At 43.4% G+C, this 24,678-nt stretch overlaps 1 protein-coding gene across 1 annotated transcript in view; it reads left to right on the forward strand.

Annotated features, from left to right (window-relative positions):
- DNAH9 (dynein axonemal heavy chain 9) overlaps positions 1-24,678 on the forward strand; it is a 376,337-nt gene that overhangs the window by 205,274 nt on the left and 146,385 nt on the right. Inside the window, exons 42-45 of the mRNA XM_025361667.1 lie at positions 1,603-1,764; positions 5,139-5,335; positions 15,496-15,658; positions 17,872-17,995. Coding sequence (XP_025217452.1) covers positions 1,603-1,764; positions 5,139-5,335; positions 15,496-15,658; positions 17,872-17,995 — 646 coding nt within the window. The remainder of the gene's footprint in view (positions 1-1,602; positions 1,765-5,138; positions 5,336-15,495; positions 15,659-17,871; positions 17,996-24,678) is intronic.

Below are 24,678 nucleotides of genomic sequence, written 5' to 3' on the forward strand. Positions count from 1 at the left end.
TAGGTTTTTTGGGAAGTAGTGATAAGAGTGGTCATGAGGGGCCGAACACAGTGGCTCACGCCTGTAATCCCAGCACTTTGGGGGGCCGAGGCAGGTGGATCACCTGAGGTCGGAAGTTCGAGACCAGACTGACCAACACGGAGAAACCCCGTCTCTTCTAAAAATACAAAATTAGTTGGGCATGTTGGCACATGCCTGCAATCCCAGCTACTCAGGAGGCTGAGGCAGGAGAATTAATTGCTTGAACCCGGGAAGCGGAGGTTGCAGTGAGCCGAGATTGAGCCATTGTACTCCAGCCTGGGCAACAAGAGTGAAACTCCATCTCAAAAAAAAAAAAAAAAAAAAAGAGCGATCATGAGGAAGCAGATTGTAGTAACATTGTCACCAGACCTATATTCTATGCTAATGGATGTGCACATTATTCTCTGAATTTAAGTAAAGACCCATTAAATGATCCCTTTCCCTCTAAGACAAGAAAGTAAGCAATGAGAACAGGCACAGACATAGATGAGCTTGAACTTAGAGAATTTGTTGAGGTTATTGAGGGGCTCTAACATTGGGTCTCCACTTTTCAGTAAAAGAAAAGAAGGTTAGGACTTTGGCTAATAGTAACAGAAAAAGATGACAGAGAAATTTGAAAAGAATAATAAATATCTGAAACCAATCCTGTAGCACATAGGAAGGGGAACTGACTAGAGAGATAAATAAATAGATTGCTGACCTGCCAAGGTTAGCTATATCCATTCTAGCCCTTTGTTATAGTTCTGATTTTACATAGTCAATTGTTATCTGAATCAGTTTTCAAAATGGCACTTGTGGAATTGAAATATAGCAGAGAAACCACTTTTTCCCTCATTGTGGTTGATTCAAAATGTAGTGGCTAGAATTCCAGGCATTATAGTCAGGAAGACCTGGTTTCAAAAATTTGTGGTTTGAAGGAAGGCAACTTACTCTATGAAATGGGGCATGTTTTCTTTCTGAATTCCAATCTTCACATTATACAAAATGGATTTAGTAATAATTATTTCAGGGGATCATCATGAGTATTAAAAGAGCTTCATCTGGCAAAGCATCTAGTCCAATGCTGGCTTCAATAGCATCTAATCCACATAACTTGCTTCAATAAATTATAGCTGTTGCAGTTGTTATTTTTATGATGAGCACAAAAGAATAATTCCAATGTATTGAGTATGTAAAATGAGCAATACTTGTTTCCTTAGGCATATTAATTTGAATTATTTAGACCACTTTAGAAAGTCAGTATTTTTATTCTACTTTGAAAAGTGAGAAAACTAAGACTCAGAGATGTCACATGCCTTGCCCGAAGTCACACAGTTGCCTAGTGGTTGCCCACAGTCACAAGTCACATAGTGGTTGTGCAAGTATTTGAAGTCAGGTCTGTCTAACTGCAACCCTTGGGTCTTTCTTTACAAGCTCCCTTTCAACTTTCCAAGTATTCCCGCCACTAGAATGATCTACTATTTAGCAAGACAAGCCCTGGGCATCATCCCAGGTTAGATAAAATGCTCCAGAAAGTTTTCCTAGCTATTGTACCTCTGGATGGTTACTAATGTTATTTTGTGTGTGTCTGTTCCCTTGAAGGGCATTCTCTTCTCCTCAGTGGAATGTGTGAAATCCACACGGGATCTCATAAGGCTCTATCTGCATGAATCAAATCGAGTTTATCGGGATAAGATGGTAGAAGAAAAGGACTTTGATCTTTTTGATAAAATCCAGAGAGAAGTGCTCAAGAAAACTTTTGATGTGAGTATTGCCCTATGGATTTTTTTGTATTTGGAAAAAAAAAAAAAGATAATTATACAGATGATCACCCAAATGATAAAATCTAGCTGTTTAATGGAGAAAGGCCAGAGTCTAGGTGAGGAAGGAAATTCTGTCATGATTTTGCCCAGGTAAAAAGTGCTGAGGCAAGAATAGATGCAAATTAATCCCAGAATCTCTGTGTTGAGAAGTCCATAGAGATCATCTGACCCAAGTCTCTACGTGGTACTTAGTCCCCTCGTAGCATTTCTCAGATTTGTCACCCCAGTGATGCTCTAGCATCCTTGAAAATGCATGATCCCATTGTTCCCAAGGCTGCCATTTTGGGGCCGCTAATAACTGGAAATTTTGAGCAATTTTGGAACTTGGAACATTTGAAATAATTTTAGAGACTGAACATTTGGTCTAATAATAATCTAGAAGTTATTTCTCTGTCCACTACTCAGGTCTACATGACAAACCCTCAAATATTTTAATGCCATTTATCTCACTCTCCCTGAGTCTTCTCTTCTCCAGGACAAATAGCCTCAATGCTTTTAACCATTTCTGACATGGATTGGTTTCAAACCTAAAGAACTCTGACATCCTCCTGATTGCTCTCTCACCAGTCCTCCCCTCTGAAATCGTGGTGCCTGACTTTTCGTCGCACAGCCCAGCTGGGGTCTGACCAAAAGCAAGATCATCATTCTCCCTTTTCTTAAAGACCGTAGTTTTGTTACTGTGTTTCCCAAAATATGTCCTGCTAAACAGTTTTACTACAAGATACTTCTTGAGAAAGTGTCTGTCATGAAATAAGTTGAGAAAATGCTGTATTGTATATGACTCTCTTAGAAATTCATGGTGGATTTAAGACATTAAAGTCCTGAAATCTTGAATAACTCTAATTTACATATCAGTCTGCAAATGTAGTGGACCCTAAAACTGTTTCCTCTCATTAAACTTACTAATAATTTACATAAAAATGGCCCATAGATTATGCCTTGGGAGGCATTGATAGAGTAGCACAGCCTGAGATTGTATTGTATTTCTTAGTGTCGAAATTACTCCACAGTGAACACTGAGCCTTCTATTAACCAAAGCCCCATCTTTTCCACACATCCTGCTTGTCTGTCCCCTCTGGAAATTAGAAATATTCAAATTTTGTATTTAGGTATGCTATGTTGTCCTTATACTCACCTTGTTTGGTTTACCTCCGTATTTTTTTCCTGATAACACCTTGACTCTACCTCTGAAAATATTTACCAGTCCATCCCAACCTATGTGACAGCCTTTTGAATGTTTAGACAGCATTTTAAGTCACTTATTTTAGTCTGCTTTTGACTAAGCCAGCCGTCCTAAATTCTCCCACTTCTCTCAGCATTGTTATTGGAGCCTGATGTTTGAGACCCTCATGTTAGATGCCTTTCTCTGAGCATCGTAGAGTTACCCAATTCAGGTACTCATTGCTGGCCCTGCAGATTAGTCTTCATTGTCTTTATAAGTTGATCTGAGCTAGCACTTCAGAGTCATAACACTTGAACTTTCAAATAGAGTTTCCACGTGTGAGTCTATGTACTAAGAGCACTGCCTTTTGATCACAGACCCAGATATATGAATATTGCCATTATCCTTCCCCAACAACATTTGAAATGCCAGCCTGAAGCACCCTTGGTCACACCAAATCTTGGTATTGGTATCAAGGAAGAGTTGCCAGATTTCCACCAACGAAGCGATACAATTCTGTTTCCACTAGTCAAAGCTTAATCTTCTCTGATTCATGGCCCTGTGTGATTTGGCATCACTATTAAGGAATCTTTGATTCGCTGAGTTGGTTGATTTTCTCTCTGCCTTCTACACAGCATGGCTCTGATCATAAAATCGAAGACTTGTTTTGTTCATCAAAGAGTCTTTGTAAACCAGGCTTTCCAAAACTGTACTTTAGTTCCTCCTCCGCTAGATGGTTGGTGTCAATTGACTGCTATAAGAACAGATTCCCAGGACGTTAGCCCATTCTCGAACAGGGTAAATGCCTTCCCACATTATTTCCTCCGTCCTTATGTGTTTTCCTAATAGCAAGAATAGCCCTCCTGCACTGCATTTACATCTTATCCAAACGTCTGAGCATTTTTGTTACTGGTTGGCAAAGCCAGAATAGTTTAAAAGTTTTCTACAGTTTTTGAAACCACCTTCAAAATCTAATAACTTGTTTATTTCTAACTGTTTCCAGTCCTTTCTTCCTACACTCAGGCAGCAGCCCTGGTTTCTCTATAGATGTTACTGTCTTCCTCACTTGACCTATATTAGGTTTGGTGAATCTTGTCCCATAGGTTTACATGGCTAACCCTACAGTGACTTATGCCCTGGGACGTGTGCCTGCTGATAAATAACATACTGGTTACCTCTTTCCCAGGTAGGTCTTCCAGTGTGAACTTTAGGAGGAAAAAACGACAGGTGGGGACAACTGCTCATGCTGGCATAACTTCCTGTTTGTGTCTTAGAAAACCTATTCTTTCTCGGACTTTTCTCCTCGATAACCTTTTCTCCTATCTGAAGTCTCAGGTATTTGGGTTTTGACAGGCAAGTAATTACTTTTTGTCTCCACTAACATGAAAGTTAAAAAATTGGTTTTCTCTTCAGTATTTAGAGGATACACTGGTGAAGAGACATATACTCCTTATCCTTCAAATTAATTGAGTTATACTATACTATAACCAGCCCATATTTATTCAACATGGTAACATTTCTCCTATGGGTGAGATTTGACACACAGCCCAAAATTGTTGTAAGTAAGGAGTTCTACCATAAATGCGTTAAGATTACCATAAATGCACCAGTCACCTGAGGGTGGCTAGTAGCGCATTCTTCAGAAACCAAGTCCCTGGACCGAACCTATGAAGTCAGGGCTGGCAACATACTTGTGTAATCTCACAGGAAAAGATGTTGGATGGCTTTGCTGTGGATTGAGGACCTAGATCTGTTGAAATGTACATGCAGAAAGTGAGGCGACTGGGCCACGATCCTCTTCATTCGATACTGGCGAAAGAGCCCCCACTTAGAGAAAGCCACCCATCCATCCCTATCTACTCGTCTTCTCACAGAGGCACTCTCTTACTGTGCTTGTGAGGAGGCTCCATCCCACCTCCCACTTCCCATCCTTAGGCCATAAGGAATGACAAACATGACCTGAGGCGTCATGGAGCTGGTAGATGGATGTCAAACATCCACTTAAAAGGACTTCTCAAGAGAAGGACATGTTGGAAGTAGCACTGATGCTTAATTTCCAGGGAATGTGCAGAGCAAATCAGGTGTCTCTGCTCTGTGGAACCAAGCCCTAGGAGTCAATAATGAGGGCCCTTATTCCTGTGTCTCATCACCAGGATATTGAAGACCCTGTGGAGCAGACCCAAAGCCCGAACCTGTATTGTCACTTTGCAAATGGTATTGGGGAGCCCAAATACATGCCTGTACAGTCTTGGGAACTTTTGACCCAGACTCTGGTGGAGGCCCTGGAGAACCACAATGAAGTCAACACAGTGATGGACCTAGTTCTCTTTGAGGATGCCATGCGCCATGTGTAAGTGTGCTTCTCATCTTCCTTTTCCTCAGTTGCTTCCTCTTCCCAGTGACAGGGGGTTTCATTCGGCTATTTGAGGTCACTTCTGTAAAACCAGGAAAGGAGCTCCTGCTTCTGCCTTAAAGGTCAAGATGGCTGCTAGCAGAGCAGCTGCAGCTCCTGCCACCGGCCCTAGGGGGCAGCACAGTGCCGAGCTCAGGCAGGAATGGGTTCATTTCCAGGTCCGCCATTTGTTATCCTGGGCATGATCACAGTGACACCGAGGACAGACTTGAGGTCATAAAATGAGACCCAGAACAGCTCAGGAACTCCATCGCCACCTGGCTGTTAGTCCAAGGGTCATTTAAAAAAATGAGATAGGCCGGGCGGGATGGCTCACGCCTATAATCCCAACACTTTGGGAGGTGGAAGAGGGTGGATCATGAGGTCAGGAGATCGAGACCACCCTGGCTAACACGGTGAAACCCCGTGTCTACTAAAAATACAAAAAAATTAGCTGGGCGTGGTGGCAGGCGCCTGTAGTCCCAGCTACTCGGGAGGCTGAGGCAAGAGAATTGCTGGAACCCGGGAGGCCCAGGTTGCAGTGAGCCAAGATCGCGTCACTGCACTCCAGCATGGGCGACAGAGGCTAGACTCCATCTCAAAAAAAAAAAAAAAAAAAAAAAAAAAGAGAGATAGGGTTTGTGTTCAAGTGCATACATATTTCAAAAATAAATGTCCTTTGATGTTTTTGCCATCTAGTGAATCACTGAAAGTAATAACCAAGCCTCCAAGACTGTCTAGCCTCACACCAACACCATCCCGACCCTGCTTCTTACATTTCCCAATCTGAGACCTATTACCAGCGCTCACTGCCCTCCAAAATCCTTCCACCTTCCCCCAGGGTACTCAGGGTCTTAGCAGCAACATCCACTTCATTTCAACTTCTCTGAACTTTCCCTTTACTGCCAAATTCTAACTGATACCTGACTGACCCCTGAGTGGAGGAAAGCTGTTTTTTCTTCCCCATTCTATGTGCCCCAGGACCTAGAGAGGAGTAAGTAACCTCCTTACCCCCAGTCCCCCAACCCAATGGCACATTTAAGTCCTTTCTTCCCTTATCCTTCACAAACCCCAGTTCTTTTGAGCACAGGTCACCTGCATTTCGTACTCATTCTTTCTCCTTGTCACTGTTATCTGCTGACAGCCAGTTACTCCCCATCATCGGCTAATGGCCTTAGTCCCTGCCCGCCCTTCCTCCTCACCCATGTCTCACTCCTGGCATCTAGCTAATAATTCTTTCTGTTCCTTGGCCTGCTTGGCTCCCATGGTCTTTTCTTCTAGCCCACCTCAGCCCTCACTCTCATGTTCCTATCATAGGAACCCACCTCAAAATCCCAATTTCAAACATCCCACTTTCTGACCTGTACCTGCCACCCTCCCACTCATCTGCTCTAGTCTTTCATTCAATTTCATCACGACTTCATTCATTGGACCAACTACTTCCCCAGACTCCGTTGTCTCTCCCCCTACCATGTCTTTACTTTCCCTTTTTAAAAATTTAATTTAACTTAATTTAATTCAATTTAATTTAATTGTTTTTTGAGACAGAGTCTCTCTGTGTCTCCCAGGCTGGAGTGCAGTGGCGTGATCTCAGCTCATTGCAAACTCTGCCTCCTGGATTCAAGAGATTCTCCTTACTTTCCTTTTTAACCACCATAGACCCCATCATCCCAGTGCCAGCTCCCCTAACTTTCTTGTCATTGTATCCACAAAATCTCACTCAGGCTAAACCTCACTATCTTTTTTTTGTTTTTTGAGAGGGAGTCTCACTCTGTCACCCAGGCTGAAGTGCAGTGGTGCAATCTCAGCTCACTGCAGCTTCCGCCTCCTGGGTTCAAGCAGTTCTCCTGCCTCCGCCTCTGAAGTAGCTGGGATTACAGGCGCCCACCACCACACCCGGCCAGTTTTTGTATTTTTAGTAGAGACAGGGTTTCACCACATTGGTCAGGCTGGTCTCGAACTCCTGACCTCGGGTGATCCACCCACCTCAGCCTCCCAAAGTTCTGGGATTACAGATGTGAGCCACTGTGCCCAGCCCCAACTATCTTCTCATTTCACCCTGCCCCTAAGCAGCTAGACAACTGTTGAAGAAAAATCTCCCACCATGTTGATTGTTTTTGCTCCAGATCTGCAGCCATAAATATCAAACAGGCCTCAACATTGCTAGAAATTGCCCTCCTCTACCCTAGGCATGTTGCTCCTTTCACCATTCCATGATAACTGCATTACACATTTTCCTTCTCTTTTCAAACTCCCAGTGCCTTATTCCCAGTTAATGAGCACCTCTCTTTTTTCACTGGGATAATGAAAGTGACCAGAAGAGAATCTCACATCTTCCCGTCATCAAATCTAACAGCCTATGTGTATCCCTGCATCCCTCCCACAAGTCCTGCCTTCCCTACAACTTCGATTCATGAACACCCCTGTCCCTACCTAAGTCTAGTCCCTCCACCTGTGCCCTGGATCCCATCTCCTCTCACCTTCTCGGTGACTTCACCTCTCGCTGTAATTATCTCATCTCTCTCTCTCTGTCTCCTTCTCCCTCTCCTATTTTCTCTCTCCCCTCTTTTGTCTTACCCCATCATTAATTTCTGGATTATATGCATCAGCATACAAACATGCTATGTTATCACTTACCAAATAATAATAAACTATTCCTTGCCTCTTACATTCCTTTCCATCTACTACCCCCATTTCTCTGCTCCTGATTGCAATGATGCTCATCCAAAACGTTGCCCTTCTTTGTCTTACTTTCTCACTTCTGATTTCCTTCTCTGCCCACTTCTTAGCCCTTGAACAAAGCAATGCTTGTCATCGTCACCTCTGTAGTGAGATGACCCACGTCTTGCTGAAGTCAGTTGTCACTGCTAAATCCTCGCCTATATTACATGATGCCCCTGTGACACTGGTCAATGATTAACCTCTCTTTTTACATCATCCGCTCATCCAACATGTATTTATTGATTAGACAATCTTAGGATGAGTGCCAGGATCCTAACCCCTAGGACAGTGTGTGGAACCTAGCAGGCACTCAGTAAAACTGCTTAGCATGTTATATGAGAATAAATCATGCAGAGGAAAACACAGAGGGAAGGGGAGTAGAGAGGACTGAGGGTGATCCTAATTATAAATAGGGTCATCAGGAAAGCCTCCCTGAGAGGATAGCATTTAATACGACTTGTAACTCAACATAGAACTCTGTATGTGCCAGGTGCATAGTGCGTTGCATGTATCATTACATTTAGTTTTCACAAAAACCCTGAAGAAGTCAAGTTTTGTTGCTGTCTCTATATTATCAATGAGGAACTGAGACTGAGAGGAGAGAAGTTGCCTAAAGTCACACTCCTCATAAATAGGTAAAACTTGCAATAGCACGATCTGGCTCTAGAGTCTGTGCTCTCTACTATCATCCTATGAAGCTTCTTCAAATATTTTCTTGTATCCCCCTAATCTGATGTGAACTCCATGAGCACACAGAGTGTCTTGCTCACTGCTGAAACCTTAGTACCTTAGACAATGCCTAGTGCATGGTAGGGTTCAGGAAATGAGGGATTAAAAGTTCAACCTGCCAGGCACAGTGGCTCATGCCTGTAATCCCAGTACTTTGGGAGGCCGAGGCGGGCGGATCACCTGAGGTCAGGAGTTTGAGGCCAGCCTGACCAATATGGTGAAACCCCATCTCTACTGAAAATACAAATTAGCTGGATGTGGTGGCGGTGTGCACCTGTAATCTCAGCTACTCAGGAAGCTGAGGCAAGGGAATCACTTGAACCCAGGAGGCGGAGGTTGCCGTGAGCCAAGATTGTGTCATTGCACTCCAGCCTGGGCAACAAGAGCAAAATCCATCTCAAAAACAACCACACAAAAAAGTTCAACCTTGTGAAGCTCCAGTGAGTATTTATTTTTCTCCTTAAGAGCCATCAGTATGTCTGTCATGTCTGTCATAGTCTTGGAATCGAGGCAAGTCTCTGTCCTTTAAGGGCGAATTTAATTTGAAAGAATTGTAAGTGATTCCATCAATGTGGCTTCCAACATGGGTGATCAAACTAATAATGTTTTTAGAAAAAAAAAAAAAAATAACAAGTACTGACTACAAACACTGGCTTTCTTCCATAGGCTTATAAACAAACTCTGAAGTTAATATCCAAAGAGAAGCCTGAGCCTCATTTAGCAATGGCAAAATAACTGGGAAAATGAACTGCCTGGAGGGGGAGAACTCTGAAGAATAAAGTGTATTTAGATGTATAATTTCCCATACGTTTGTTTAAAGACATCAACTACCCGTTACTTTATCCTCACTCTGCCCTTCCCTCCCTTCCCTGGGGCTCATGGACCTCTCGTTGCTGCCTCTACCAACCAAAAAAGCAGAAGGATTCCCCTTCTTAGATCAGAAAAAGGATACCAGGCAGTACAGGGAGAAACACAGATAACCTAAGAGTGTGGGAAGACTCCATGGCCTCGCACCACTGCACACACAGCGCTCCAGGAAGCTCCCACCTTCTGAGACCCAAAGTGGAGTAGGCTGGGCATGGTGGCTCACACCTGTAATCCCAGCTCTTTGGGAGGCCAAGGTGGATGGATCACCTGAGGTCAGCAGTTGGAGAACAGCCTGGCCAACATGGTGAAATCCCATCTCTACTCAAAATACCAAAACACTTAGCCAGGCGTGGTGGCGGGCACCTGTAATCCCAGCTACTCAGGAGGCTGAAGCAGGAGAATCACTTGAACCCGGGAGGTGGAAGTTGCAGTGAGCCAAGATTGTACCACTGCACCCCAGCCTGAGCAACAAGAGTGAAACTCTGTCTCAAGAAAACACACAGACAAAAAAAAAAAAAAAATTGGGAGTAGGACAGAGCAGAGGAGGAAGGAGGCTGTGTGTGCCTTCCCGGCAACTCACAGGTCCAGGGAGCCAAGTTGAGAACGGATTTTTATAATAACTCCATCCAGCTGTTTGTTTTTACCACTCAAGCTCTCATCATCTTTTTTGTTAGAGCCCCCTACACCCTTCCCCAGCTTTGCTGCTCTCCCTTTCTGCAGCTTTGAGCTGAACTCAGTAACGGAGCACTGTGTAGTGGTTATAGACAGAGGTTCCAGAGATAAAACCAAACCAAAGTTCAAATCCTTGTTCTGCCACAAATTGGTTGGGATGCTTTGGGAAGGATGCTTAACCCCGAAGCCTAAATATCCTCAGCTGGGGAATTAGGCTATTAAGAATGCCTGCATCGTAGGGTTGTTGCTATCTATGCGAAGTGCTTTGCAGTCAGTACATATTAAAGTGTTTTTTCTTTGTGCTATTGCCTTATTTCCTTAGTAGTACCACTTTTCTACTGACTTTCATTACCACTTCAGCAGATTCTTGTTCTGCTTTTTCTTCAAGCTTTAAACCAGATCTTTTCCCCCGCTTTTGGCATAATCTCCATTCATCTTTTTCTGTCTGTTTTTTCACTCCCACATATATTTTCTTCTCTTAGAATCACTTAGCAATCATTAACAATGACAACAACGACAAACCCTCAGATGTACTTCTTTTGTGCCCTGAGAATCTTACCCATTCTCTAGGGGGTGTGTGTGTGCGTGTGTGTGCGCGTGTGTGTGCTTGCGCACATGCACATGCGTGTCTAGTCCAATAAATCAGCTTCCTCCAGCTGTGCGGTGGTGCATCTTCAGCTTTTGTTTTTAATCTCTCAGAAATTCAGTAATGGACTTAACTTAGACTGCCTTGGTTTTCTGGCCCAGGAGCCCTTTAGAATATTGATCTTCTTTTTAAATTTTGTAATTTAAATGCAGAGTTCTTTGCCCTCATCAGAGGTTGGTAATGAATCGCCAGCTGGAGTCCGGTGCTGACGGTTGCAGACTTAACCACACTTCTCTGGAAACTTCATCACTAACGATGCATTTCCCGTTGAGATATTGAATGGCATGGGCCACGCTAAGCTGAGTTCAGGCCTTCAGAATAGGGCTGGGGGGTTGGGTGACCCAGAGAACCCAGCTGGACTCCAACTCCTCCGACTCCTCCTCCATGCCTGCCTCTCTCTTTCCTCCACTAATCCTTTCCTGCCCCACCTTTCCTGAATCAGGAGAGAGGGCCTGGGTGTCTTAGCACCATGGTTTCTCCCGTCATCAGGCACCATCTCATTCTGACACAAAGCAGATAACCCGTTGCACCCAGCATAATGAATCATTGTGTGCATCACCCCAAATGTGGAGCTAGTATAAGGCGTGGGTTTTTCTGTTTAAATTTAACAAAAATGTATTAGATACCTTCAAGGTGCTATCACTGCAGAGAATACAAAATGAGTATATGCACTCTTCAGACATCTAGAAATTACGGTTTCATAGGAAAGCAAGAGAAGTATAAATCTGTCTGTTATAAGACAGAGTGTAAAGCCGGGCGCGGTGGCTCAAGCCTGTAATCCCAGCACTTTGGGAGGCTGAGACGGGCGGATCACAAGGTCAGGAGATCGAGACCATCCTGGCTAACACGGTGAAACCCCGTCTCTACTAAAAAATACAAAAAACTAGCCGGGCGAGGTGGCGGGCGCCTGTGGTCCCAGCTACTCGGGAGGCTGAGGCAGGAGAATGGCGTAAACCCGGGAGGCGGAGCTTGCAGTGAGCTGAGATCCGGCCACAGCACTCCAGCCTGGGCGACAGAGCGAGACTCCGTCTCAAAAAAAAAAAAAAAAAAAAAAAAAGACAGAGTGTAAGTATCACAGTAAAATAATTAAAGTGGAAAAGTAAAATCATAAAATTACTGAATGTAGGTCAATAAATAACTCCTGAATATTTAAGTCAAAACATTTTAACTACATAAAATTTAGTAGTTAACTACGTCCAACTATAAGACCTAAAAATATTTATATATCTGAAACACCTTAAAAAAACCACAAGATAAAAGTGAGAAACTGGAGGGTAACTGAAAACATACATAAAGGGGTTTCACAAATTGAGAGAAACACTTCAACTGAAAAGCAGGCAATAGGTGTGAACAGAAAGTTTACAAAACAAAAATACTAAAATGCTTCATAAACATTTAAAAATGTTCGATTCCCTAGAAACCAAATAAATAAAAATAAAAACAGTAATTTTTCCACCATTAAATTGGCAAAGATTAAAAATTAGAGGTAAGGCTGGGCACGGTGCTCACACCTGTAATCCCAGCACTTTGCGAGGCCGAGGCGGATGGATTACCTGAGGTCAGGAGTTGGAGACTAGCCCGGCCAACATGGTGAAACCCCATCTGGAGAGGGTTCAATATTTCAGTCTGGATGTCTGAAATATTTGTAGCAATAAAAAGTTCTTTGGGGGCCAGGCGTGGTGGCAGGTAACTGTAATCTCTGCTGCTACTCCGGAGGCTGAAGCAGGAGAATTGCTTGAACCTGGGAGGCAGAGGTTGCAGCGAACTGAGATCGCACCATTACACTACAGCTTGGGCGAGAAAGCAAGGCTCTGTCTCAAAAAAAATTAAAATTAAAATTAAATGTAAGATGCAGTGGCAACAAGGGTTGGGGGCCAGACTCCCACACACTGCTAGCGAGATTTCAGAGCAGCAAGCACACCCCACAGGAGACATGGAGCAATGAGTACCCACAAACATTTAGCTTATTTATGTTCATTGTGAGCAAGTCATCAGTACATGCAAGAAATTTGCAGAAATAGGAAACTTCAAACCACAGAGGCTCAACACAAGCTCTGTAACTTTATATACACTCACATGTTGTTCATGTGTCGAACCCCACCCACCAAAACCCATACCCAGAGTTTCTTCCAAACTGGAGCTAGCTAGGTCTTATGTTGCTCCACCAGTACTTAATTTGAATATGGCATTTCTAGTTATAACATCATTAACACAGACAGGAGCACAGGATTGTAGCCCGTGCAATTCAATCTCAAACGTATCCCTTACTCTATTCGGCCAAACTTTACCTGAGGTTTTTTTTTTTTTTTTTTTGAGATACAGTCTCTCTCTATCACCCAGGCTGGAGTGCAGTGGAGCAATCTTGGCTCACTACAACCTGTAACCTCCGCCTCCGTCAATCAAGAGATACTCCTGCCTCAGCTTCCCTAGTAGGTGGGATTACAAGCATGCACCACCACACCTGCTAATTTTTGTATTTTTAGTAGACACAGGGTTTCACCATATTGGCCAGGCTGGTCTCGAACTCCTGACCTCAGGTGATCCACCCACCTTGGCTTCCCAAAGTGTTGGGATTACAGGCATGAACCACCGCACCTGGCCCCCAGAGAACTTTTTATTGCTACAAATGTTTTAGGCATCCAGACTGAAATATTGAACCCTCTCCAGACGGGGTTTCACCATGTTGGCCAGGCTGGTCTCGAACACCTGACCTCAGGTGATCCTCCCACCTCGGCCTCCCAAAGTGTTGGGATTACAGACGTGAGCCACCGCTCCCGGCCCAACTTCCTGTTCTCACACTCTTTTGGTCCCCAAATCACTAATACCTGCTGTCTCTTCTTCCATATCCATTTCTCTAAAGCAGCTGATCACTGTGTTACGTAGCCCTGCATTCACTGACTTAACACATTCTAATTCAACTAACATATCCAGTATATTCAAATCCTCCAATATAGCAGATCCACCTTTTGGTCAGTTCTACCTAGGAAAAGTACATATTGGTGCCGTCATTCTGTGTAGCAGTCTCTAAAGAGTGTCTTACTGGCTCGACAGTTTTACTTCTAGAACTTATCCTGAGAATATAATTAGAAATATAAACTTAAAAAATATATACAGCATTGCTTATAACTGGAAAATGTTGGAAGCAACATACATATCCAACAGCAGGCTGTTACAGACAGGCAATTTATTCTATCCTTATTACCAACACAATGTTGGTATTCTACACGATACCATTCCACCATCAAAAGTCTGGTTTAGCTGAAATTTTAATGGTTTAGGGAAACAATCACAGTATATTGCTAAATGAAAAAAAAAAGTTTTCAAAACACTATGTTCAGTATACAAGATGAACTCAATTTTTAAAATACACATAACAGAAATGTATTGACTTTTCAGGTATAATCAATGTATATACAAACATATGTATTTATAAAAATGCAGACAGACACTAGAAAAAAGTCTAGAAGGACCTATAATTTATGTCAGTAGTGTTTATTGCTAAATAGTAGAATTGTGGATTTTCTTCTGTATTGTATGCATTTTGTACAATGCAGAGCCATTGTTTCTAAGATGAGAAAAGAAGAGGAAATCAGGGTTATTTTTATAAAGGGTGTAGCACCTTGCGTAAGGTATATGCATACTGCTGAGAGGGGTTAGACAAACAATTGGAAGTGGATCCTGGAGGAGAGGCTGTTGAAGGGTGGCCTTTGAGGAAGGGCTGGAGGGCAGGAAGAGTGGTTTCTTCTGAAGGGGATGAGGCCTGGAATAGTCTTCCATTGCAAGGAAGGCGGCAAGGAGAGAGGAACATGGGCACTGAGAGCGGTGAGCAGTAAGGCTACGAAAGGAGGAATCCAGAAGCCAGGGATGCATGTGTCTTACCTGTTGATAATAAGAACCCAAAAACCTTCATTACAAGGGCATCGACGCCCAGGAAGGATTGAAGGAGAGAGACAGATGAGCTCTGTCCAAGCTCCCTGTTCCTCTCTTGCTGACTTCGGTTTGGCTTCTCTTCTTTCCTAAGAGGAGCCAACTTCTGCTCCTGCTTTGTCCTCCAGCCTTTCCTGAATTTTTTAAATTGTATGTTTTCCACTGTTTCGCTTTTTCCGTCCCCTCTTCTTGCCCAAAAGAATTGAAGTGGGAGGTGTGGCAGGGTCAGGTATGGTGGGGGAGAAGAGCAGGAGCAACCCTGAGTCCCCTCCCAATCACATCACTCATGCCCCTGCAATCCTGCTCCCTTCCATGGGCTCCGCCAAGCTGTCCCTGGTTCACTAGAGGCTGTGACTTAAGGCAAAGCAATGGCAGCTTCCGTTGACTCAGGCAAGAAGGTGAGGCCAGGTTTGGGGACAATCTCATTAACGTTTCCCACAGCTCAGCCTGTGACATGCCTCCAAGGAAGGCCCCTGCTCCCACTCAAGCCTTTATACATGCTTCTGACTGCAGAAAGTCTGATCAAAGCAACATGTGCCTGCTTCCTTCTCTTTAGCTGCCATATCAATCGCATCTTGGAGTCCCCGCGGGGAAATGCTCTGCTGGTTGGTGTAGGTGGGAGTGGCAAGCAGAGTCTGACAAGGCTGGCAGCTTTCATCAGCTCCATGGATGTCTTCCAGATCACACTGCGGAAAGGCTACCAGATCCAGGACTTCAAGGTAAAAGGTCAGGCGGCTGCAGGGAGGAGGCTCAGCTTCCCTCCAACCAGCCACAGCTCCGTCATCCTTCACTCGTTCTCCAGTTCCCCTGTCTGGAGCCTCCCCTTCAATATCTGTCCATTTCTGTCTTAGATTCGGGGCTGCTGACGTGAATGACTTTTCTCATTAGACTCAGCCTGAGAACAGTGGCCTTTCCAAAGTCTGCCTTTGGGAGACCTCAGGTGTCCTAGTTACGTCTGTGGGGCCTCCACTCGTGCTCAAATCAGAAGCACATCTAAACCAAATTCAGCACACAGCTCACCTACAGTGGGAGCAGATAGATGGAATTCTGAAGGTCTGCTTCAGTTCCCTAAGAAATTCAGATTTTTAAAAGACGGGTCAGTAACCACTGGCCCCTGGGACCTTCAGTGACATATCCTGGTTTCAGACAGCCAGCACTTGGAGGCACGATGAGTGCTCTGGAAAGTAGAGAAAGACACTATATACAACATTCAAAGGTCATTGTGTCCAGTCCCCTTCCTTGTATCCATGGCCACAACAGTCTTGGTAGGAAGTCACGGTGTAACTTCCATCAGGAGGCTGCTCTTGCTATTCCTGGAAGAACTCCAGCCAGCACTGAGCCAGTCCCACCCACTTGTCCTCATAATCTCTCAGCCAGTGACAGAAGAGGGAGGTGCTCACTTCTGCCCTAAAACCACAGCTCAGCCTCTCGATGACTGGCTGAATCTAAGGTCATACATCATGTTCACATTAGGTCTTTCTTTAGTGTTTCCAAAAGAGACATGATAGTGTGATAGGAATTACACATTTACAGAATGAGCTGAGACTGTGGGTCTCAACTTTTGCTCTATATGGGAATCGCTGGGCATCTAGAAAGAATACGGATGCCTGTGTCCCACCCGCCAATATTCTGGTTTAACTAGTCTGGGGAATGGCCTTGGGCATCATGATTTTTCAAAGCATCCCCAAGATGATTCCCGTTAGGACTGAGAAACACTGTCTTAGATCACTTAGAGCATAAGGTGAGAACCATTGACCTAAAACGAAAATCAGTATCTTTAAAGGGGAGCTATTTGGACACTAAGGTAGCTCTGTGGTAAAGAAATGTGTGGAGTTGTTAGAAATAGCTGTGAGTAGTGTGAGAGAAAGAAAGGCAACATCAGGAACTGATGGCTGAGCCTGCGGAGGGTGATACAGCAAAGGAACTGAGATTGATCAAGCTGGATAAGTTCAGAACTTGGCATCCTAGCCCAAAATGTCATCCATCTGCAGTTTTCAATGGATATAATTTCCTACAGGTGATTGCATTTGTGTGTGTGTGTGTGTGCGCTTGTGTGCATGTGTTGCCCCAGTGTATTTTTTTCAACAAAAGTGTTTTGCTGGAGCTAGTCATAAGAACACAAGAGGCCGGGCATGGTGGCTCATGCCTGTACTCCCAGCACTTTGGGAGGCTGAGGGGAGTGGATCACAAGGTCAAGAGATCGAGACCATCCTGGTTAACATAGTGAAACCCCGTCTCTACAACAAAAATATGAAAAGTTAGCCGGGCATGGTGGCACGCACCTGTAGAACAGCTACTTGGAGGCTGAGGCAGGAGAATACCCTGAACCTGGGAGGCAGAGGTTGCAATGAGCCGAGATCACACCACTGAACTCCAGCCTGGGTGACAGAGCGAGAATCCATCTCAAAAAAAAAAAGAACACAAGATCCTGCTAGCATAAGATATATTCATCCCCCATGCTGGTAGCCCCAAGTACATCACTCTCAGTCAAGACCAAGAGCAATGGCTTGCCTTCAGGAGCAGGTCGTTCACTTGTATGAGGACGTAAGTAAGAGAGATAAATAGAGGATCACCTGTGGGCTTTGGAAAGCTGTAACCTCTTTGCACAGAGCAGGAGCTCCAGAAGCTTTACCTTAAAGCCTAATTTCTAAATCAACCTAAGAGAGGTACAGGAGCTACCACAGTTGTATGAATTAGAGGCCATCAATATGTAGTTTCTCTTGCCCACCTTTATTGGCACCGAAGCCTGCGAATGAGGCATAGTTTCCTGCCCACCAGTGCAAGATAGCACTCCCTCAGCTTCCCGTTGTCACCTTGCTTTAATTCCCATTCAAGCAGAGAAGAAAATGGTTCTATTTCTAAAGAATGGGTAGAAGTTCTCTTTCAAGGAGGCCTTCTTTTCAGAGATTTCTGATATTGACTGTTTCTACAGATGGACCTGGCCAGCCTGTGTCTGAAAGCCAGAGTGAAGAATCTCAACACAGTGTTCCTCATGACTGATGCCCAAGTGGCTGATGAGAGGTTCCTTGTGCTCATCAATGATCTTCTGGCATCTGGTAAGAGATTCCTTGCACTTGGTGTCACTGATAAATTCCCCCTGGAATCAGAGTTATACAAAGGTGAAGATTTGGTCCAGAGTCGGAAGAGCAAGGTCATAGGAATGAGGAAGAAAACTGATACAGCCAAGGACTGGTTCATCGAGTCCCTTCTCAGCCTTGATGCTGGGCCTGCTGTCCTGTCTCTTTCATTCTTATTTCATTGCAAAACAGGCAGTAATCATGGGGCTCTCTTAGTGGGACTAGATCTGATTATGGCAAGAAGAGAGGGTGAAGAGCTTGGTGACGTGCTGAGTGCAGAGAGAAGGTGCTGTTCCCTCTCGGTATCCAAATCAAAGAGAAACTAGAATGTGTGTAGTACTTGAGGAAGCTCAGGCTTTGGGAGGAAGATACACAAGAAGAGAGCATGCACACATAAAACTTACATGGTAGGGCAAGATGAGGTTACCAATGTAATTAACTAGTGATTTACAATCTCATTCGAGCAAAGTGGAAGCTCCACATAGTTTTCCTTGGTCCCCAAAAAACTTGACAGGGAGTGTGAAGTGCCCTGTGACGCTGTCTGTGCAAGACAGGACTTCAGTGGAAAGCTCAATGCTTGCTATTTTGTTGTCCTTCTTTAATTAGGAATTCAGTACTTACGCCAACAATCCCCTACAAAGAAAACTCACGCCTGTAATCCCAGCACTTTGAGAGGCCAAGGTGGACAGATCACCTGGTCAAGAGATTGAGACCATCCTGGCCAACATGGCGAAACCCTGTCTCTACTAAAAATACAAAAATTAGCTGTGCATGGTGGTGGGCACCTGTAGTCCCAGCTACTTGGGAGGCTGAGGCAGGAGAATTGCTTGAACCCGGAAGGTGAAGGTTGCAGTGAGCTGAGATTATGCCACTGCACTCCAGCCTGGGCAACAGAGTGAGACTCCATCTCAATTAAAAAAAAGAAAAAAGAAAAAGATTTTAAAAATAAGAGATGAAGAGGCAGGGAGAAGAGATCAGTATGGTGGATACCATCCTCTGACCTACTCCCTCTATGTAAATTGGGTCTGTCTCCCCTTCTCTCTTATCCAGGGCAGTGACAGGTCTACCATAATTACTTTACAAACTCTCATGCCCCCAACCAGAGATACAGAGGACACAGATAACTGGTAGTGGAACCTGTTGGTCACATCCCTGCTGTTGATCCAACATTCGTCTGGCTATTCCTCCTTTCAATCTCATCACTCCAACCTCAGCTGTCCATCATCCCAGAGTGGGTATGACCTGGTTTATCTGTCTTACCCATCATTGCTTTTCATATTTCCTATCTTGTCTCTACCTAGAACGAAGTCTTTCATATTTGGAGAAATCCCAATTATCTGGCAATAAGCATCTTCCCTCAAAGGTATATTGTTCCTGGACACTGTTACAGATATGCTCTGTCCTGCTCAGAGGCAATATCTCCAATGCTCTTCAGATCCAAGTGCAGGACTGAGACTGCAAAAGGCCTGTAATCCTAGCTACTTGGGAGGCTGAGGCAGGAGAATTGCTTGAGCCGGGGAGGTGGAGGTTGCAGTGAGTTGAGATTGGGCCACTGCACTCTAGTCTGGGTGACTGAGCGAGATTCTGTCTCAAAAAAAAACCAAAAAATTATATATACATCCAAGAATATGAGACAATGTAATGCATAAATTATGCATTTATATAAATATGTTTGTGTTTATATTAAAGAAAGAATATGTTTTCCTGGCTGTTAAAACAAATGCAGCATCTACAAAAACCACCTCTTCATCTCAATTGAGAAAACAGTCAGTGTACAAATGTTCCTGAACAAAATTTCTGCCTTCAGACTTCCAGCATCTTAACAGCCTGTCTCTCTCTCCACACTCCCTTCCCTGGCTCTGATTAAATACTCTTTAGTTTTTTATAAAGTCCAAGGACCACAGTCACAAGTACCTTTCTCCGTAGTCTATCTAGTATATATAGATATGGTAGTATATAGTCTACTATATATTGTAAGTAATATATTTTAGGATAGTTCCTGACAACCTCCAGGAAGTTCCTGGCTTTGGAATCATTGTCTGCTTCATATTTTGTGGCATTGCACCCCATGCCATCTTGCTGTCATTTTCATGAAGAGCCACTGGTCCCTAGTCCAGAGCATGTACTAGCAGGCATTGTGAGCAACCTTTGGCTTCTTTCAGGTGAGATGGGTGTCCCAGGTTTCCTTACTGTGCTGGCTGCTAGCATTGCACTAATACCACCCTCATTCTCTTCCCTCCCTGCCCTGTTCAAGTTAGCTTTATATCAGAGAGTTTGCCTACCAGCTCTTACACCTTTTCTCCTCCAATGCCACCATTTTTTCCTTTCTTAAATGCAATCTTTAACATCTCATCACCTTCTACAATAGTATTTAATCTACAACATAGCCTCATCTTTTATTATTCTACTAAATAATGAGAGAGGGATCCAACTTCCCTCCTACCCCGAAGCTACCCTGAAGCCTAATTTCTAAATCAGCCTGAGAGAATACAGCTTTAGAGATGTCGGGTGTGTTGCCAGCCTCACACCATTGTATTTCAATTGGCTGTAATCCAGCCAGGTCACCTTTTCCTAAAATAATATCTGAGACACAGAGTTGTTACATTTTTACCAATTGAAATTTTATTCCTCAATTAAGTATTGATAATTTTCATTTAGAAGACAAATTTTTTTCAAGTGCAAATGAATTTCTAAAGCCCTCTCAGTAAAAATGCAATCAGCCAGCTCCAAAGTCATGGAATTTTAGGCGCCATTTTAAGGCTTCTATATATTCTTTAAGAAAAAAAAAAAAAAAAGGTAAGATTTGTATATACATATTCAAGTGGAGATACAGTTAAGATGAACACTTTTGTCTTCTAACCCACCCCCTTTTTTTCTTAACCTTTTCAACAGGGAGAATTAGAGTATATCTTGGTTCTAACATTCCCTATCAAATAAGTAATTACTGGCCAGAAAGTAACCGTTTGCCGGTTCTGCCAAAGCTGCGGGGATGACTCAGAACCTCATTATCTCCCAACTTTTTCAATTTTGTGGGATTATGCAATGACTCCACCCTTGGATAACACAGTAGGGACTAGGAAACCATAACTTAGACTACCTTGCAATTAACTCATCCCTCTGTAGCTATGTACAAGTCCTACAAGGTTGGATATAAAGGTATAGTGAATGCAATTCTCTCCCAAAAACATCTCCCTCAGAAAACCAATGATCTTGTGCCCTGGGCTGAGTTTCCTCTCACACTTCTTTACCTCACCATTTCATTTCTTGTTTTCCTGGCACCATTTCTAAAATCAAACCATGATAGTAATTTGGCTTATGAATCCCACTTCTGACACCAACTATAGCATTTCAGAACCCATCTTTATGCCAGTTGTATCTCAGATGAGTTATAGATGGACATGAAGAAATCTTACACACAAAGCAAAAATATTAAATTAGGTTCCTGGCTTGATTAGCAAAAGATATATAACTGTATAAGAAGCAGAGTGGCTTCCCAGAGTAAGAGCAGATGAAACACATATTTGAGTCACTTCCCTTGGCTGCTGGGGTCCTTGATAGGGGTCATGCAACTGCTGGTGACACTGTGCAAGAAATGTGAGTCCTTGCTGGATCTGAAAGGTTCATTACTTGCTATGTTCTTATTGACCTGTTATAATAATTCCTGAGGAAGTTGCACTGATCATCAAACCCAGGCCTTTAAGGAATTCTTACAAAACTTGTTCTCTTCAACCTTGACTCAAACTCAGCATCAGCAAGACCCCACTCTAAATTTAGAGGGAAAAAAATCAGAATTATCCCATGGCTTTCCAGGAAAACACCTCTTCCTCCAGCTTTCCAGCCTTCCAGAAGGCCCATTTTACTCTGGTGCCCCTGCCAGTTCGCACTAGCCAGCTAAGAAAACCTAGTTAGCTCCAAGTGTGATGTTTCTTCCACCCCTAGCTATGACAGATTTTATATTTTATTTTACTTTGGAATCCTATGTTATGTTAGGATTTTCCTTTTGCTTTCCAAAAGGCTGAATTGTTTTATTCAAAATTATAATTCATTTTCCCGTCCCAGGCTAGATGACTTTCTATGTATTCATATATTCAATAATCATTTACTAAGAGCGCATGCTTAGTCACTAGGTACTGTGCTCAAAGATAGATAACATGTAGCCTCTGTGCAGTCTCGTAGAAGAGTTTATAACCAATGGGGTCCCTCTCTTCTAAAGTCATATTCTTCTTTATCTCTAAACCAAACTGTTCTTTTTATATATCTGTGGGCCAAATCTCCTCTTAGGATCTAGAACATAAAAAGATCCACCTCATGTTCCAGGTGCTTTAAGATTAGAGCCAGGGTTGATATGTTATGTTCAACACACATCCTATGAGAATGCAGAGCCCAGAAATGTTTATAACAGACTTGGCATTGGATTGTTCTCCTCTGGTGGCATCTGGAACTGGACTTCCTGAGGAGCCATCTATGCTGTTAAATAAATTGAATGGTGGCCCAGTTTCCCTAGAAAGAAAAAAAAACAACAATAAAGTTGGGGCAAAAGAGCAGCCATCAAGCGTGCACTGATCCTCTAAGACATACTTAGTAGACTCATTAGATCTGCTCACCGCATGTGCCCTCAAACTACAGACAGTGGAACTTTAAACCAGGACCAGTTTGGTTCTCCAGCTGCAAAACAGAAACTCCCAAAGAGCAATGCAAAAAGAAGCGTGAGCAATCAGACTTTTCTTTTCCTTTTGTGGTAATAAACTGGTTTTTTGTTCTTGTGGAACCAAAGTCCTATACAAGTTACTCAAGAGACTTTGGTTCTGTGGATTCCCTACATTGCTAACCTCTTCCTTACCACCTATATCCAAGAGATAATCTATTGCCACCAATTTTCCCCTTATCTATTTCTGAATCCGTATCTTCTCTATCCTCACTACCACTGGTTTTGCCTTCTTTTGCCTTGACAAATGCCAACAATCCTTAACTTATCTCTCTACTTCCCATGCTATCTTCACTCCAATCCATTCTCCTCACTGCTTTCAAAAGGGTCTACCTCAACTATAATTCCTGGCCAGGAGCAGTGGTTTACGCCTGTAATCCCAGCACTTTGGGAGGCCAAGACAGGTGGGTCACTTGAGCCCCAGAGTTCAAGGCCAGCCTGGGCAACACAGCAAAACCCTACCTCCATGAAAAGTACAAAGAGTATCGGGGCTTAATGGAGAGCACCTCAGGTCCCAGCAACTCAGGAGGCTAAGGTGGGAAGATCGCTTGTGCCCAGGAGGTCGAGGCTGCAATGAGTTGCGACTGTGCCATTGAACTCTAGCCCGGGTGACAGAGCAAGACCATGTCTCAAAACAAAGAAAAAAAAAAAAAAAGAAAAAAACCACTGTAATTTTTTTTTTATTAGTTCCCAACTGGTTGCAGAATGAATTCCAAGCTTCTTTGTCTGGTTTCCTTCCTTCTTTGCTAGTCTCACTTCCCACATTGTGATCTAGTGATTCCTAATTCCTTAAGGTAACACATTGCGCTACTTCCTGACATCGTTAATTACTTAGGTTGTTCCTTTTGAACCTCAAGTCCTTCTTTGTCTGGATTAACTTCCACCCACAGTAGAATACTTACCTTGGGTGTTCCCTCTCTAGAAAATCTAGAGACAGATCCACTGTCAGTCTTAGGAATGAGTTTCCCCATGTTTCTACAGCACTCAATAGCTGCACGTACCACCACTGCATTGAAACAAGATTGTAAATTTATGAAAGGCAGAGATCATTGTGTTTGTCGTTGATTAATTTACATCATTAAACAATCCAGAAATACAAAAAAAAAAAGAAGAAGGATTAAACACCTACTTCCCAGTTTAGGAAATAAAATAACACTGATGTAACTATTGTTTCATGTATCCACGTGAAGAGATCACCAAACAGGCTTTGTGTGAGCAACATGGCTGTTTATTTCACCTGGGTGCAGGTGGGCTGAGTCCGAAAAAGGAGTCAGCAAAGGGTGGTGGGATTATCATTAGTTCTTATAGGTTTGGGAATAGGTGGTGGAGTTTTGGGGGCAGGGGGTAGATCTCACAAAGTACGTTCTCAAGGGTGGGGAGAATTACAAAACACCTTCTTAAGGGTGGGGGAGATTACAAAGTACATTGATCAGTTAGGGTGGAGCAGAAACAAATCACAATGGTGGATTGTCATCAGTTTAGGCTATTTTCACTTCTGTGGATCTTCAGTTACTTCAGGCCATCTGGAAGTATACGTGCAGGTCACTGAGGATATGATGGCTTAGCTTGGGCTCAGAGGCCTGACAGCTATTACCCTGTGCAGAGTCCGGTTTTTCATCATTTGTATTGTCAGTTCTTAATACATCTCCCGGCCCATAATTGACATTCAGGAGGTACTTCTTTAAGTAAAGCCAGTAACAGCATGAGAATGATGTGCCATCTCATATGTTAAATATTACGATTGGACAGTTGCTTTGGAAAGTTTTCCAGCAGTGAAGAGAGAGGGACAGGGTACTGAAATAGCCTCCACACTCCCTTGCTTTTTCTCCTTTAAGAATAGGGAAATGTTTTTTTAAACTATCATGTCTAGATAGGGTCGAAGTCCTTACACCAGTGTGAAGTGGGGAATCTAACCCTTAGCTTCACCCTTTTTATTGCCAACTAACTAATCCATGTT

Source organism: Theropithecus gelada, chromosome 16, assembly GCF_003255815.1.
Source record: "Theropithecus gelada isolate Dixy chromosome 16, Tgel_1.0, whole genome shotgun sequence".
NCBI classification, from domain to species: domain Eukaryota; kingdom Metazoa; phylum Chordata; class Mammalia; order Primates; family Cercopithecidae; genus Theropithecus; species Theropithecus gelada.